Raw genomic sequence first — 17,193 nt, forward strand, 5'->3', positions numbered from 1 at the left:
TTCTCTATCACCTGCCTATGGTACTTACTCCTAGTTTCCTCTATTTGAGAGCCAAACACCTCTTCCCCAGTCTCTCCAGTACGGATCCCACCCCCCGACAATTCTAGTTTAAACTCCCCCCAGTAGCCTTAGCAAACCTCCCCGCCAGTATGTTGGTCCCCCTGGGATTCAAATGCAACCCGTCCTCTTTGAACAGGTCATACCTGCCCCAAAAGAGGTCCCAGTGATCCAGAAAACTGAATTCCTGCTCCTTACTCCAATCCCTCAACCATGCATTTAACCTCCTCCTCATTCTGTTCCTATACCCACTGTCTCTTAGCACAGGCAGTAATCCTGAAATTACTACTTTTGAGGTCCTGCTTCTCAACTTCCTTCCTAATTCTATATAGTCTCTTTTCAGGACCTCATTCCTTTCCCTACCATTGTCGTTGGTACCAATGTGTACCACGACCTCTGGCTGTTCTCCCTCCCCCTTCAGGATATCTTGGACGCGATCCGAAACATCCCGGACCCTGGCACCTGGGAGGCAAACTACCTTTCGAGTTTCTTTCCTGTGTCCACAGAATCGCTTGTCTGCCCACCTAACTATAGAGTCCCCTATCACTAGTGCCCTCCTCACTCCTTCCCTACCCTCCTGAGCCACAGGGCCGGCTCTGTGCCAGAGACACTGCCACCGTTGCTTCCCCCAGGTAGGCTGTCTCTCCCAACAGTACTCAAACGGGAGTACTTATTGTCAAGGGGTACAGCCACAGGGGTACTCTCTAGTACCTGACTCTTCCCCTTCCCCTTCCCCCTCCTGACTGTGACCCAAATGTCTGATTCCGATGGTCCCGGTGTGACCGCCTGCCTATAGCTCCTCTCTATCATCTCCTCACTCTCCCTGACCAGACGAAGGTCATCGAGCTGCATCTCCAGTTCCCTAACATGGTCCCTCAGGAGCTGCAGCTCACACACCGGGCGCAGACGTAGCCTTCCCAGAGGCAGGGAGACTCCGGGAACTCCCACATCTGACACTTACAGGAAACCGCACTCATACTCCTTCCTTAACTCAAGTCACCTCCCTTTCCTCGCCCCTTTACGCCGAAGCCCTTTGAGCCAAAGCCCAAAACACTCTGCTCCCTCTCACTCCACTGCCCGCTCCGACGCTGCCCTCTGGATATGGCAGTTTGCTTTTTAAACTGCCCGTACCGCGCCTGCGCAGTCTAGCCCGCACTCTACCGCTTAAAGCTTTTAAAATACTTATAAGAATACCTAATAAAAAATCTAACCCTAGTAATTACAACCCTATTAAAAACTAACCCTTATAATTAATACCCTAATAAAAATGATAAAAAAGAAAAACTTATCTGCTCCAAAGTCCTCCGAAGCGAAACCCACGAAGCCTCCCAAGTTTTTTTTGTGCTGTAGTTTTTCTATGTTTCTATGTTCCTATTTTCTATACTCTTCAAGTACCTCATTTGTTCCTAGTTGCCTATACCTGCTATACACCTCTCTTTTTTTCTTAACCAGATCGCCGATATGGGGGATCTGGGAGTTCAGATACATAATTCCTTGAAAGTAGAGTCACAGGTAGACAAGGTTGTAAAAAAGGCTTTTGGCATCCTGGCATTTATAAATCAAAGTATTGAGTATAGGAGTTGGAATGTTTTGGTGAGGTTGTATAAGTCATTGGTGAGACCAAATTTAGAATATTGTGTGCAGTTCTGGTCGCCGAACTACAGGAAGGATGTCAGTAAAATTGAAAGAGTGCAGAGGAGATTTTCAAGAATGTTGCCGGGTCTTCAGGAGTTGAGTTACAGGGAAAGACTGAGCATGTTAGGACTTTATTCCTTGGAGCGGAGAAGAATGAGGGGAGATATGATAGAGGTTTACAAAATGATGAGGGGCATAGACAGAGTTAATGCAAGTAGGCTCTTTCCACCTAGATTAGGAGAGATAAGTACGAGAGGACATGGCTTTAGGGTGAAAGGGGAAAGGTTTAGGGGGAACATTAGAGGGAACTTCTTCACTCAAAGAGTGGTGGGAGTGTGGAATGGGCTGCCATCTGATGTGGTAAATGTGGGCTCGCTCTTAACTTTTCAGAGTAAATTGGATAGATACATGGATGAGAGAGGTCTGGATGGAATGGGCTGGGGGCAGGTAAGTGGGACTAGCCGAATAATGTTTTGGCACAGACTAGAAGGGCCAAATGGCCTGTTTTCTGTGCTGTAGTTTTCTACGGTTCTATGGTTCTATCCCTTGAAAACCAAGGTTCCCTATGCCCATTAGCTTTGCCTCTAATCCTAGCAGGAACATGCAAATTCTGCACTCTCAAAATTTCGCCTTTGAAGGCCTTCCACTTACTGAACACATCCTTACCAGAAAACAATTTATCCCAATCCACTTTTCCTAGACCCTTTCTCATCTCCACAAAATTGGCCTTTCTCCAATTTAGAACCTCAACTCCAGACCTATCCTTATCCATAATTAACTTGAAATTAATGACATTATGGTCACCGGACCCAAAATGTTCACCAACAGATACTTCTGTCACCTGACCTGTCTGGTTCCCTAATAGGAGATCAAGTATTGCATTCTCTCTTGTTGGTACCTCTATATGTTGATTTAGAAAACTTTCTTGAACACATTTGACAAACTCCAAGCCATCCAGCCCTCTTACAGTGTGGAAGTCCCAGTCAATATGTGGAAAGTTAAAATCCCCTACTATTACAACTTTCTGTTTCTTATATCGGTCTGTTATCTATCTACAGATTTGCTCCTCCAATTCTCTCTGACTATTGGGCAGTCTATAATACAACACTATTAGTGTGGTCACACCTTCCTGTTCCTCAGCTCCACCCATATGGCCTCTGTAGATGAGCCCACTGGGCTGTCCTGTCTACACACAGCTGTGATATTTTCCCTGACTATTAATGCCACACCTCCCCCTTTCACCTCTCCTCCTCTATCACGTCTGAAACAACGGAACCCCAGAATATTAAGCTGCCAGCCCTGCCCCTCCTGCAACCAAGTCTCACCAATAGCAATAATGTCGTAATCCCATATGCCAATCCACGCCCTAAGCTCATCTGCCTTACCGACAATACTCCTTGCATTGAAATAGATGGACCTGAGAACATTTCTATCACGTACAAACCTTTGATTGCATCAGAACATGCCATCCTCGCTTGACCTTTAACCTCCTCCACTTCACTATCTGCTCTAACACTCTGGTTCCCCTCCCCTTGCAAACCTAGTTTAAACCCCCTGGAGCACCACCAGCAAACCTACCTGCAACAATGTTAGTCCTCCTCCAGTTCAGGTGCAAACCGTCCTGTTGGAACAGGTCCCACCTTCCCTGGAACATTTGCACTGCAGTCTCTTTTGGTTGTTTCCTGATCACAGACATTTGTTTGTTCCATCCACCCCAGTCTCTGCAATCTGAAATGTGCTGGTTTTTATTTTAACTTCGCCCCCAGTTTTGAAGGAAGGTTCCCCATCCCTGTTTTTCTCTCTCCACAGATGCTGTCTAATTTTCTGAGTGTTCCCAGCATTTATTGTTTTTATTTAAGTTTTAAGTGGCAGCTTAAGTAATGAAAAATTTGGAGTCAAAGGGTTTCAGTAGGTGAATTTCAAAGCTGAGGGCCTTGGCAACTCAAGGTACACAAGCCACCAAAAGCAGATTGATTGATTAGTGAATGCTTGAGAGGCCAAAACCGGAGGAGTAGAACAATCTCTGATAGTTGTAGGGCCAGAAGTGAACATGATAGAGAGGAACGGGGTCCAGGAAAATTTTGAAAACAAGAATTTTAAAATTGAAGCAACCCAAAAAAGATGAGCGATCTCCAGGCAGATGAGTGATGAGGACAGATTGGTATTGGTATTGGTTAGCCAGGACAGAAAAATAAGAGTTTTGCTGAGCTCTGATTCATTTAGGGTGAAAGATGGAGGAGGGAGGAGTAGAGGGGTCAGCAAGTAGTTCATTTTAACAGTCAAAGTTCAGAAGTAACAAAGGCTTGGATGAGGCTTCAGGTAGGGACATTTGGAAATGTAATGGTGGTGCAAATAAGCAGTCTTTTTGTGTTGGTAACTCACTACAAAGTCAAATACACTGCTGACTGATCTGGTTAACTCCATTGTAGGGACAGGCAAAGCAAATATGGTGCAAAAATACAAAATGCTGGAGATGCTCCAATCTGGAGTTTCACCTTGCGGAGTCGGGAGTTGGAGCCAGACTTGGAGCAGGATCTTTGCAAAGAAGTGAGTCTATGTGCCTGAGTTTGAGAGTTTCACCTTGTAAGAGTCTAAATGAGGCACATTTGCAAATTGTTACCAGTTGATTGGCTTATTAACAGCAGGAAATAAAGGTAAGGCAGGTATAAGGAGAGTGGTAATTTTGGGAGCAGCCATTGTATGAGTGGCTAGTGTTAGAGTGGGGGAGCTGAGTCTTTGGTAGAAGAGGTGAAGGTAAGTTCCTTTCTTTGCTGTGGTGTTCCCTTTAGTGCCAGGACAGAGCAGTGAGAATGGCTCCAGGGTCAGTGGTGTGTTCATCTTGTGAGATGTGAGAGTTCTGGGAGACATCCAACCTCCCTGATAACTACATCTGCATGAGGTGCATCCAGCTGCAGCTCCTTATGGATTGTGATGGGGAACTGGAACTGTAGCTGGATGACCTTTGGCTCCTATGGGACACTGAGGAGTACATAGACAAGAGCTACAGGGAGGCAGTCACTCCAAGGCTGCAGAAGGAAGGTAGCTGGATGACTGTCAGGAGAAGGACAGAATAGGCAGGTAGTGCAGAGTACCCATGTGGCTGTTTCCCTCAATAACAGGTCTACCACTTTGGATACTGTTGGGGGGTGGGGGGGAAACGGCCTATCAGAGGAAAGCCACAGTGCCCAGGTCTCTGGCACTGAGCCTGGTCGTGTGATGTGGAAGGGAAGGGGGGAGAAGAGGAGGGCGGTGGTGATAGGGGATTCCATAGTAAGGGGGGCAACAGGAGATTCTGTGGATGTGACAGAGACTCCTGGATAGTATGTTGCCTCCCTGGTGCCAGGGTCAGAGACATCTCAGACCAGTCCCACAGCATTATGAAGGGGGAGGATGAACAGCCAGAGGTTGTGGTACATATTGGTACCAATGACATAGGTAGGAAAAGAGATGAGGTCCTGAAGAGGGAATATAGGGAGTTGGGTAGGAAGCTGAAAAGCAGGACCCAAAGGGAGTAATGTGTGGATTGCTTACCACATACCAGTGAAGGTAAGAATAGGATGATCTGACATGAATGTGTGGCTGAGAAATTAGCGAAGGGTGCAGGGTTTCAGATTTATTGATCATTGGGATCTCTTCTGGGGAAGGTATGACCTGTACAAAAGGGATGGGTTACACCTGAACTGGAGGGGGACCAATATTCTTGCGGGCAGGTTTGCTGGAACCATTGGGGCCTGTTTAAACTAGTTTGGCAGGGGGATGGGAACCAGAGTGATAGGTCAGAGGTTGGTTCATTTATTGTACAAGTAGTTGCAAAGTGTAGAAAGACTGTGAGGAAGGATAGACATATGAAAGGGCAAAATTGCAGTCAGTTGGATGGGCTGAAGTGTCTAATGTGAGAAATATCAGGAACAAGGGTGATGAACTTGGAGTGTGGGTAAGTACATGGAATTATGACATGCTGCCCATTACAGAGACTTGGCTGTCACAAGGGCAGGAATGGCTGCTGGATATTCTGGGGTTTTAATGTTTCAAAAGGGAGAGGGACTGAAGTAAAAGAGATGGGGGAGTGGCTTTGCTGATCAGGGACAGTGTCACAGCTGTAGAAAGGGAGGATGTCCTGGAGGAATCATCCACTGAGTCAGTGTGGGTGGAAGTCAGAAACAGGAAGGGAGTGCTCACTCTATTGGGAGTATTCTACAGACCCCCCCCCCCCCCCCATTAGCAGCAGAGACACTGAGGAGCAGATCAGGAGGCAGATTTTGGAGAGGTGCAAAAATAACAGGGTTGTTGTCATGGGTGATGTCAACTTCCCTAATATTGATTGGCACCTCCTTAGTGTAAAAGGGATAGATGGGATGGAGTTTGTTAGGTATGAACATAGAACATTACAGCATAGTACAGGCCCTTTGGCCCACAATGTCATGCTAACATTTTATCCTGCTCTAAGTTCAATGTAACCCTTCCCTCCCACATAGCCCACTATTTTTCTATCATTCATGTGTCTATCTAAGAGTCTTTTAAATGTCCCTAATATATCTGCCTCCACAACCTCTGTCAGCAGTATGTTCCACACACCCATCACTCTCTGTGTAAAGGAAAAAAAACTTACCCCTGACATCCCCTTTATACTTTCCTCCAGTCACCTTAAAATTATGTCCCCTCATGTTATTTATTGTCACCCTGGGGAAAAAGTCTCTGACTGTCCACTCAATCTATGCCTCTTACCTTCTACACCTCTATCAAGTCACCTCTCATCCTCTTCCTCTCCAAAGAGAAAAAGCCCTAGCTCACTCAACCTATCCTCAAAAGACATGCTCTCCAATCCAGGCAACATCCTGGTAAATCTCCTCTGCACCCTCTCTAATGTTTCCACATCCTTTCTATAATGAGGTGACCAGAACTGAACACTAAGTGTGGTCTGACCAGAGTTCTCTAGAGCTGCAACATCACCTCGCAGCTCTTGAACTCAATATCCCAACTAATGAAGGCCAACACTCCATACGCCTTATTAACAACCCTACTGACCTGCATGGCAACCTTGTGGGATCTATGGACTTCACACTAATCTGGGTTGAACTCCATCTGCCACTTCTCAGCCCAGCTCTGCATTCTACCAATATCCTATTGTAATCTGCAGCAACCTTCTACACTATCCACAACACCACCAACCTTTGTATCATCCGCAAACTTACTGACCCACCCTTCAACATCCTCATCCAAGTCATTTATAAAAATCACAAAGAGCGGGAGTGCCAGAACAGATCCCTGCAGAACACCACTGGTCACTGACCTCCAGGCAGAATACACTCCATCTACCACCACCCTCTGTCTTCTATGGGTGAGCCAATTCTGAATCCACACAGCCAAATTTCCCTGGATCCCATGCCTCCTGACTTTCTGAATGAGCCTTGCATGAGGAACCTTATCAAGTGCCTTACTAAAATCCATGTACACCACATCCACTGCTCTACCTTCATCAATGTGCTTTATCACATCCTCAAAGAATTCAGTCAGGTTCATGAGGCACGACCTGCCCCTCACAAAGCCATGCTGACTGTGCCTAATCAGCCTATGCTTCTCTAAATGCCCATAAATCCTGTCTCTAAGAATCTTCTCCAGTAATTTGCCCACCACTGACATAAGACTCACTAGTCTGTAATTCCCAGGGTTATCCCTACTTCCTTTCATAAACAAAGGAACAACATTTGCCACCCTCCAATCATCCAGCCGTGTTCCTGCATCCAGTGAGGATGCAAAGATTGTTGCCAATGGCGCAACAATCTCCTCCCTCGCTTCCCGTAATAACCTTGGATATATCCTGTCCGGCCCTGGTGACTTATCTATCCTAAAGTCTTTCAATAGTTCCAGCACATCCTCTTTCCTCACATCAACATGCCCTGCGTATCAGTCTATTGTACACCATCCTCTCAAATATCAAGGTCTCTCTCTTCAGTGAATACCGAAGCAAAGTATTCGTTAAGGACCTCCCACCTTTTACAACTCCAGGCACATGTTTCCTCTTTTATTCCTGATCGGTCCTACCCTCACTCTAGTCATCCTCCTATTCTTCACATACGTGTAGAATGCCTTGGGGTTTTCCTTGATCCTACTCACCAAGGACTTCGCATGCCCCCCCTTCTAGCTCTCCTAAGTCAATTCTTAAGCTTCCTCCTGGCTATCTTCTAACTCTCCAGAGCCCTATCTTATCCATGCTTTCTAAACCTTGGGTAAGCTTCTTTCTTTCTCTTGACAAGATATTCTACATCTCATGTCAACCATGGTTCCTTCACTCTACCATCCTTATGCAGCCTCAATGGGACAGTCTTATCCAGAGCCCCAAGCAAGTATTCCTTAAACAACCTCCACATTTCCACCGTGCACTTCCCCAAGAACATCTGTTCCCAATTTACGCTCCCAAATTCCTGCCTGATAATATCATAATTCCCCCTCCTGAATTTAAATATTTTCCCATCTGCTCCTATCCCTCTCCAAGGCTATGGTAAAAGTCAATAAGTTATGGTCACTATCTCCAAAATGCTCTCCCACCGAGAGATCTGAAACCTGATCAGGCTCATTGCCTAGTACCAGGTCCAGTATGGCCCCTCCTCTAGTCGGCCTGTCCACACACCGTGTCAGGAATCCTTCCTGTACACACCAAACAAACTCCGCCCCATCTATCCCCTTTACACTAAGGAGGTGCCAATCAGTATTAGGGAAGTTGAAATCACCCATGACAACAACCCTGTTATTTTTGCACCTCTCCAAAATCTGTCTCCTGATCTGCTCCTCAGCATCTCTGCTGCTATTGGGGGTCTGTAGAATACTCCCAATAGAGTGATCGCTCCCTTCCTGTTTCTGACTTCCACCCACACTGACTCAGTGGACAATTCCTCCAGGATGTCTTCCCTTTCTACAGCTGTGACACTGTCCCTGATCAGCAAAGCCACTCCCCCACCTCTTTTACCTCCTCCCCTGTCCCTTTTGAAACATCTAAACCCCAGAATATCCAGCAGCCATTCCTGCCCTTGTGACAGCCAAGTCTCTGTAATGGCCACCACGTCATAGTTTCACGTACTTACCCACGCTCCAAGTTCATCACCCTTGTTCCTGATATTTCTCACATTAAAGTAGACACACTTCAGCCCATCCAAATGACTGTAATTTTGCCCTTTCAAATGTCTATCCTTCCTCAGTCTTTCTACACTTTGCATCTACTTGTACAGTAAATGAACCAAGCTCTGACCTATCACTCTGGTTCCCATCCCCCTGCCAAACTAGTTTAAAACCTGCCCAACAGTTCTAGCAAACCTGCCCGCAAGAATATTGGTCCCCCTCCAGTTTAGGTGTAACCCCTCCCTTTTGTACAGGTCATACCTTCCCCAGAAGAGACCCAATGATCAATAAATCTGAAACCCTGCCCCCAGCCATGCATTCATCTGCCAGATCATCCTATTCTTACCCTTACTGGCATGTGGTACAGGCAGCAATCCAGAGATTACTCCCCTTTGGGTCCTGCTTTTCAGCTTCCTACCTAACTCCCTATATTCCCTCTTCAGGACCTCATCTCTTTTCCTACCTATGTCATTGGTACCAATATGTACCACGACCTCTGGCTGTTCACCCTCCCACTTCAGAATGCTGTGGACCTGATCTGAGACGTCCCAGACCCCGGCACCAGGGAGGCAGCATACCATCCAGGAGTCTCTTTCACGTCCACAGAATCTCCTGTCTGCCCCCACTTACTATGGAATCCCCTATCACTACCGCCCTCCTCTTCTCCTCCCTTCCCTTCTGCATCACACGACCAGGCTCAGTGCCAGAGACCTGGTCACTGTGGCTTTCCTCTGGTAGGCCGTTTTCCACCCCCCCCCCAACCCCCAAACAGTATCCAAAGTGGTAGACCTGTTATTGAGGGAAACAGCCATAGGGGTAACTCTGCACTACCTGCCTATTCTGTCCTTCTCCTGACAGTCACCCAGCTACCTTCCTCCTGCAGCCTTGGAGTGACTGCCTCCCTGTTGCTCTTGTCTATGTACTCCTCAGTGTCCCATAGGAGCCAAAGGTCATCCAGCTGCAGCTCCAGTTCCCTAACACAGTCCATAAGGAGCAGCAGCTGGATCCACCTCGTGCAGATGTAGTTATCAGGGAGTCTGGGTGTCACCCAGAACACTCACATCTCACAAGCTGAACACACCACTGACCTGGGAGCCATTTTCAGTACTCTGCACTACAAGGAACACCAAATCAATGAAAGAAAGACACTTACCAGAGACTTCGCCTCTTCTCACCGAACCAAAGCCTCATTTCCCCTCTCCAACACTGGCCCACTCACATGATGGCCCAATCTCACACACAGTTACAAGGTAGCCAGGAGGGAGCTTAAGAATGGACCTAGGAGAGTTAGAAGGGGGCATGAGAAGTCCTTGGTGAGTAGGATCAAGTAAAACCCCAAGGCGTTCTACTCGTATGTGAAGAATAAGAGGATGACGAGAGTGAGGGTAGGACCGATCAGGGATAAAAGGAAATATGTGCCTGGAGTTGGAAGAGGTAGGCGGAGGTCCTTAATGAATACTTTGCTTCAGTATTCACCAGTGAGAGAGACCTTGACATTTGTGAGGATGGTGTACGACAGGCTGATACACTAGGGCATGTTGACATGAGGAAAGAGGATATGCTGGAACTTTTGAAAAACGTTAGGATAGATAAGTCACCAGGGCTGGATGGGATATATCCAAGATTATTATGGGAAGCGAGGGAAAAGATTGCTGTGCTTTTGGTGATGATCTTTGGATCCTCACTGGCCACAGGAGTAGTGCCAGATGATTGGAGGTGGCAAATGTTGTTCCTTTGCTTAAGAAAGGGAGTAGGGATAACCCTGGGAATTACAGACCAATGAGTCTTACTTCAGTGGTGGGCAAATTACTGGAGAAGATTCTTAGAGACAGGATTTGTGGGCATTTGGAGAAGCATAGGCTGATTAGGGATGGTAAGCATGGCTTTGTGGGGGCAGGTTGTGCCTCACAAGCCTGATTGAATTCTTTGAGGATGTGACAAAGCACATTGATGAAGGTAGACCAGCGGATGTGGTGTACATGGATTTTAGTAAGGTATTTGATAAGGTTCCTCATGGAAGGCTTATTCAGAAAGTCAGGAGGCATGGGATCCAGGGAAACTTGGCTGTGTGGATTCAGAATTGGCTCGTACATAGAAGACGGTGGTGGTAGATGGAGTGTATTCTGCCTAGAGGTCGGTGACCAGTGGTGTTCTGCAAGGATCTGTTCTGGGTCCCCTGATCTTTGTAATTTTTATAAGTGACTTGGATGAGAATCTGGAAGGGTGGGTTAGTAAGTTTGCTGATGATACAAAGGTTGGTGGTGTTGTGGATAGTGTAGAAGGTTGCTGTAGATATTGATAGGATGCAGAGCTGGGCTGAGAAGTGGCAGATGGAGTTCAACCCAAATAAGTGTGAAGTGATACACTTCGGGAGATCGAATTTGAAGGCAGAATACAAGGTTAATGGCAGGACTCTTAGTAGTGTGGAGGAACAGAGGGATCTTGGGGTCCACATCCATAGATCCCTCAAGCTTGCCGCTTGGTCGATAGGATTGTTAAGCAGGCTTATGGAGTGTTGGCCTTCATTAGTTGGGGTTTTGATTTCAAGAGCTGTGAGGTGATATTGCAGCTGTATAGAACTGTGGTTAGACCACACTTGCAGTATTGTGTTCAGTTCTGATCACCTTATTATAGGAAGGATATGGAAGCTTTAGAGAGGGTGCAGAGGATATTTACCAGGATGTTTCCTGGATTGGAGAGCAGGTCTTATGAGGACAGGTTGAGAGAGCTAAGGCTTTTTCTCTTTGGAGCAAAGGACGATGAGATATGTGACGATAAAGGTGTACAAGATGATAAAAGGCATAGATCCAGTGGACAGGCAGATACTTTTTTCTGGGGCAGAAATGGTTAACACGAGGGGACATAATTTTAAGGTGATTGGAGGAAGGTATAAGGGGGATGTCGGGGGATAGTTATTTTACACAGTGGTGGGTGCATGGCATGCACTGCCTGCCGAGGTTGTGGGGGCAGATACATTAGGGACATTTAGAGACTCAGATTGACACATGAATGATAGAAAAATAGGGGGCTATGTGGGAGGGAAAGGTTAAGTAGATCTTAGATCAGGACAAAATGTCGGCACAACATTGTGGCCTGTACTGTGCTATAATATTCTATGTTCTGTGCTGGAAATCCTGCTGCAATTACTTCGCAACACAGGCAGCATCCAGAGAGAAAAACAGGATTAATGTTTTCGAAACAGTAAAACTCCGGTAATCTGGCACATAAGGACTTCAATGGTGTTAGGCTACAATTCGATGTTATTTCTACTACTACCCCAACAAACCATTAATTCACGTTTTTTGGTGATGTTACACAGTAATAATCAATCTTCCAGCAAACCTGGTGAAGAACCCAAGGAAGTGCAGGACACAAAACCATTGTGAGTTTTAAGGGAACACGGGATCTAGGTCCTGGTGAGTTTCAAAGGAGCACAGCAGCCAGTATCCCAGTTAATTTAAAGGGAATGTGGGAAACTCCATCTGGTGAGCCAGACGCCAAACCATTGGGATTTCTGAATAGTTGGATAGCAGATTATTGGAGTTTCACTGTACCAGAAACATCTGTTTCACTCCAGATTCTGCATCATATTATTCAAATATTTTAATGGATAAGAATCTCATTTCAATGGTATTACAGTACATAAACTTTCTGGTGAAACACTCAGAACCAGAGTTAAAAGAATAGTAGTGTTCAGAGAATTGCTTAACCATTATGGCCATTTTATGTCATTTCATGTGTGTTCAGATTATTTAGTGACAGTAATTTGAGAAGTGGAAGAATATCCATTCCACCATTCAGTTCCAGATGTGATCTAATTCCACAGGCAGCATTGGTCCAACCATGGAGTTTGGTGTGGACCTCTACCATCCAAATCTCAGTCTTGGCTTCTTTGTTCTTCCTCCTGAAATCATTGCAAATTTAACAATGACTCATCATGCAGTTCTTGGCATCACACTGTAGTCACCCTCATCACCAATTCTCGGCCTGTACTTGTTTGGTGCCTCTGTTCGTTAGGCCTTAGATGGTTGAGAATGTGCAGGATAGTGTATGCACAGTAATGATTGGACACAGATATCATTGGCCGATTGCCTTGGCTATTATTTTGTGTGCTGGAAGAGTGCTCAGTCCCTGAGTTCCTGTTCTGGTTTGTGTTATCTTTCTGATCCTCAATGTCCTTGGATTTTTCATAGTTCAGAACTTTCCACTGCTGGTTAACAGCTTGCCAGCGTTTAAATATACGATAAACGGATGGTCCTTCATGAATAATCAGTCCTGAAAAGTACAAAAAAAAGACAACTCAAAACTTTTGTCATCATTACTGGATGCCAGCCCCATCCGAGCTCATATTTGTCCCAGAGTCAGGGCAGTATGAGCCAGAATGGTACTGGAATACAGCTCACTTCCAGCTGGTATTAGAACTGGAACCCTCACTAATGAAAATCAAAAACCTCCAGATGCAGTAAATCTGAAGTAAACTTCAGACCTAATGAAGCTTCTTCAACCTGAAATGTTAACACTGTTTTTTCTTTCTACAAATGCTGCCTGACCTGTAGAGTGCTTCCAGCATTTTCTATTTCAATCCTGGTCAGTATGAGTAGATGAACCCAGCTTAATTCTAGCCTCTGTTACTACCCTAGTCAGTAGAGAAAGAACATCTTACACATAGGGTCTGGAATGCAATGCCCAGGGAAGTAGTAGAGGCAGATCCAGTTACAGTGTTCCAAAGGAAGCTGAGTAACTATCTGACAGGAAGAGTTTACAGGATTATGGCAGAGGTTAGTGCAGTGGGACTAGCTGGATTGTCCTTTCGTACAGCCTCTTCAGGTAAGATATCTTTATTAGTCACATATACATCGAAACACACAGTGAAATGCATCTTTTGCGTTAGTGTTCTGGAGGCAGCCTGCAAGTGTCGTAACACTTCCGAGTGTACTGACCATTTTATGATTACAGTCATGGAGCTATTCAGCAAGGAAATGTGCCCTTCAACCCAACTCATCCATGCTGACCAAGTTGCCTACCTGACCTAGTCCCATTTGCCTGTGTTTGGCCCACATCCCTCCAAATGTTTCCTATCCATGTACCTGTCCAAATGTCTTTTAAATGTCATAATTGTTCTCTGAGTCAGTGTTAGTAAAGAGCAAACCTAGTTCCAGCTATTGTTACTACTGGAACCAAACTATAGCCAGCACATTTTTATTCAGTTTCAGCATCTGTGTTGCTGGCAGGACCAGAATTTATTGCCCATTCTTAATTGCCCTTGAGAAGTTAGGTGTGTGCTGTCTCAATGGACTATTGCAGTCATTCAGAGAAGGTGCTCCCACTGTGCTGTTGGGGAGGGAATTTCAGATGATATATTTTCCTTGTCAAGATGGCATGTGACATGGATGGAAACCCGCAGGTGGCAAAGTTTCTGTGCAGCCATTGCCGTTGTCTATCGTGGTGGTAGAAGTTGTGCATTTGGGAGGTGTTGTCAGGAGTAGATTATTTTTTAGCCAGAATTAGTATAGCAACAAATAAGAAATAAATATTGAGAACTATAAGATCTGAGGGGGCATGATATGATTGATATTGAGACGTTTTCATTTTTGGGAGAGTTTCAAACCAGGGGACATAGTTACGAGATGAGGGGTCAGTTATTTAAAATGGACTCATAGAAATCTCTTCTTGCGGAGGGAATCCTCTGCCCCAGTAAGTTGGAGGCTTGATCATTAGATTCAGTTTAGTTTATTGTTATATGCAATGGAATTCCTTGTATTAAGATTCATTCCTCGTATTAAGATGAAGTTAAATAATTTTTTGAAAAATTGGGGAGTTGAGGGCTTTGGGGATTTGCCACAGATGAGGTGTTAAGGGTTGGGGTAGACCAGTCATGATCATGTTGAATGGTGGGGCAGGTTTGAGGGCCCTATTGCTCCTGTTTTCTTGTGTAAAAACAGAAGGTACTGGAGAAACTCACCACCTCATGAAACATCAGTGGTGAGAAAAACATTTAAAGTTTCAGGTTGAAGAGCTTTCCTCAGAAGGTCATCAATGAGAGTTAATATTACAGATTGATAAATTTCAGCAGAACATCATTGACCTGAAATGTTGCCTCTGTGTCTCTCTCCCCAGATATTACTGGCCTGTTGAGTAATTCCAGTATTTTCTTTTCCCCAGATTTCCAGCTCCTGCAATTTTTGCATTCAGTTCAATTCCAATCAGAATTAGTATTGGAGCACAGCTCATTATTAGTACAGAACTCCACTTGAACTTTAACTGTTATGAACCAGATTAATTTTAGCCAGTATTAGTCATTCAGAGCAGAAACAGCCCTTCAATTCACCTTGTTCCTGCCAACCTATGTATACACGTAATCCCATTTACCAGCACCTCATCCGTAGCCACTATGCCACATCGACTCAAATGTTCTTCGAGATGCTTCTTACACGTTATGAGAGTCTCTGCCTCCACTACCTTCTCAGGCAGTGCATTCCAGATTCCAACCTCCCTGTGTGAATCACATTCCCCTTCAGAGCCTTTCTAAACCCACCCTCTCACCTTATACCTTTGCCTTTTTTAGGCATCCACAACATGGGAAAAAAATTCCTACTATCTATCCCATCTATCCCCCTGATAATTTTGTGAACTGGTCACCCTTCAGCCTCCCCTGTTCCTCCTCAGATTGTCCAATCTGCACAATGTACTCCACAGCTGTGGCCTAATTCATGTTTTAGGCAGGTAAACCATGACCTCCCTGCTCTTATATTTCATGCCCAGTTAATGAAGGCAAGTATCCTATATGCCTTCTTCTCCACCTTATCTACCTATGCTGTCTCTTTCAGGCATCCTTGAACCTGTTCCTGAATACTCTTTAGGGCAACACCATTCATTATGTATGTCCTATCATTTACAAGGACATAAGAAACAGGAGCAGGAGATCTAGCCCGTCAAGCCTGCTCCACCATTCAATAAGATCATGGCTGATCTGGCCATGGACTCAGACCCACCTACCTGCCTTTTCTCCATAACCCTTAATTCCCCTACTATGCAAAAATGTATCTATGTCACAACGTCAAGCAAAGAGAAAGATCACAGAGAACCCCACATGCAGTACACTGGTACAAGACTGGAGTCGGGATGCTTCCTCAGAACCAAACACAAGCAGTGACCAGAAGGAATCTTGCCTCAGGGCTCTGAGGCAGAGTCCCAACACAGAAACGGGATATCCGAGGGGAAACAGCAAAACTGGGACTGCTCTAGAGTTGCTTGCTCTAGAGTTGCCAGCTCTAAGCAGCCAGGAGACAAAGTACACCCAAAGGTTGACCAATACTCTGGCAACTAGTACTAGTGAAACCAGGGTTCTTATGCTAGTCTCCTGATGGGGCTCAGGTGTGTGTTGTTATGTGATCAGTAGCGCATGGACTCCATGTGCTGCACAACAAGGCAACATCAATGGAGCTGAATCGAGGGCCAGCACTCGGAACCATGACAATCTAACTGTATCTTAAATATATTTAATGAGGTAGCCTCTACTTTCCTTCTGGAAATCCAAGTATACAACATCCACCTGTTCCCCTCTATCCACTGCACTCAATACATCCTCAAAGAACTCCAGTAAGTTTGTCAAACAGGACCTGCTCTTCCTTAATCCATGCTGTGTCTGCCTGATGTAACCACTTCTATCCAGATGTCTCACTACTTCTTCCTTAATGATAGCTTCAAGCATTTTTCCAACTACAGACGTTAAGCTAACTGGCTTATAGTTACCTGCCTTTTGCCTACATCCTTTTTTAAACAGTGGCGTGACACTCGCTGTCTTCCAATCCGCCAAGACCTGCCCAGAGTCCAGAGAATTTTGGTAAATTATCACAAATGCCTCTACTATAATTTCCGCCATTTCTTTCAGTACCCTGGGATGCATCCCATCAGGACCAGGGGACTTGTCTACCTTTAGGTCCACTAGCTTGCTCATCACTACCTCTCTAGTGACAGTGATTGTATAGAGGTCCTCACCTCCCATCACATCCATAACATCTCTCTTCGGCGTGTTAGACGTGTCCTCCACAGTGAAAACTGACACAAAATAGTCGTTCAAGGACTCAGCCATTTCCACATTACCCAATATCAATTCCCCCTTCTCATCTTCCAAGGAACCTACGTTCACTTTAGCCACCCTTTTCTGCTTTATATAATTATAAAAACTTTTACTGTCTGTTTTTATATTTTGTGATAGTTTACTTTCATAATCTATCTGCTCTTTCCTTATTGCTTGCTTTTTAAAGTTTTCCCAACCTTCTAGTTTCCCACTACTCTTGGTGACTTTGTATGCATGAGCTTTTAGCTCGATGCTGCCTTTTATTTCCTTAGTCACCCAAGGCTAGCTCTCCCCACCCTTACTTTTAA

At 45.3% G+C, this 17,193-nt stretch overlaps 1 protein-coding gene across 1 annotated transcript in view; it reads right to left on the reverse strand.

Moving 5' to 3' along the window:
• Window positions 1-12,460: 12,460 nt before the first annotated feature.
• LOC127575824 (E3 ubiquitin-protein ligase MARCHF4-like) overlaps window positions 12,461-17,193 on the reverse strand; it is a 69,971-nt gene continuing 65,238 nt past the window's right edge. The window contains exon 4 of the mRNA XM_052025967.1: window positions 12,461-13,080. Within this exon, the coding sequence (XP_051881927.1) occupies window positions 12,758-13,080 (323 nt within the window). The 3' untranslated portion in view covers window positions 12,461-12,757. The remainder of the gene's footprint in view (window positions 13,081-17,193) is intronic.

Source organism: Pristis pectinata, chromosome 1, assembly GCF_009764475.1.
Source record: "Pristis pectinata isolate sPriPec2 chromosome 1, sPriPec2.1.pri, whole genome shotgun sequence".
In the NCBI taxonomy this organism is placed as follows: domain Eukaryota; kingdom Metazoa; phylum Chordata; class Chondrichthyes; order Rhinopristiformes; family Pristidae; genus Pristis; species Pristis pectinata.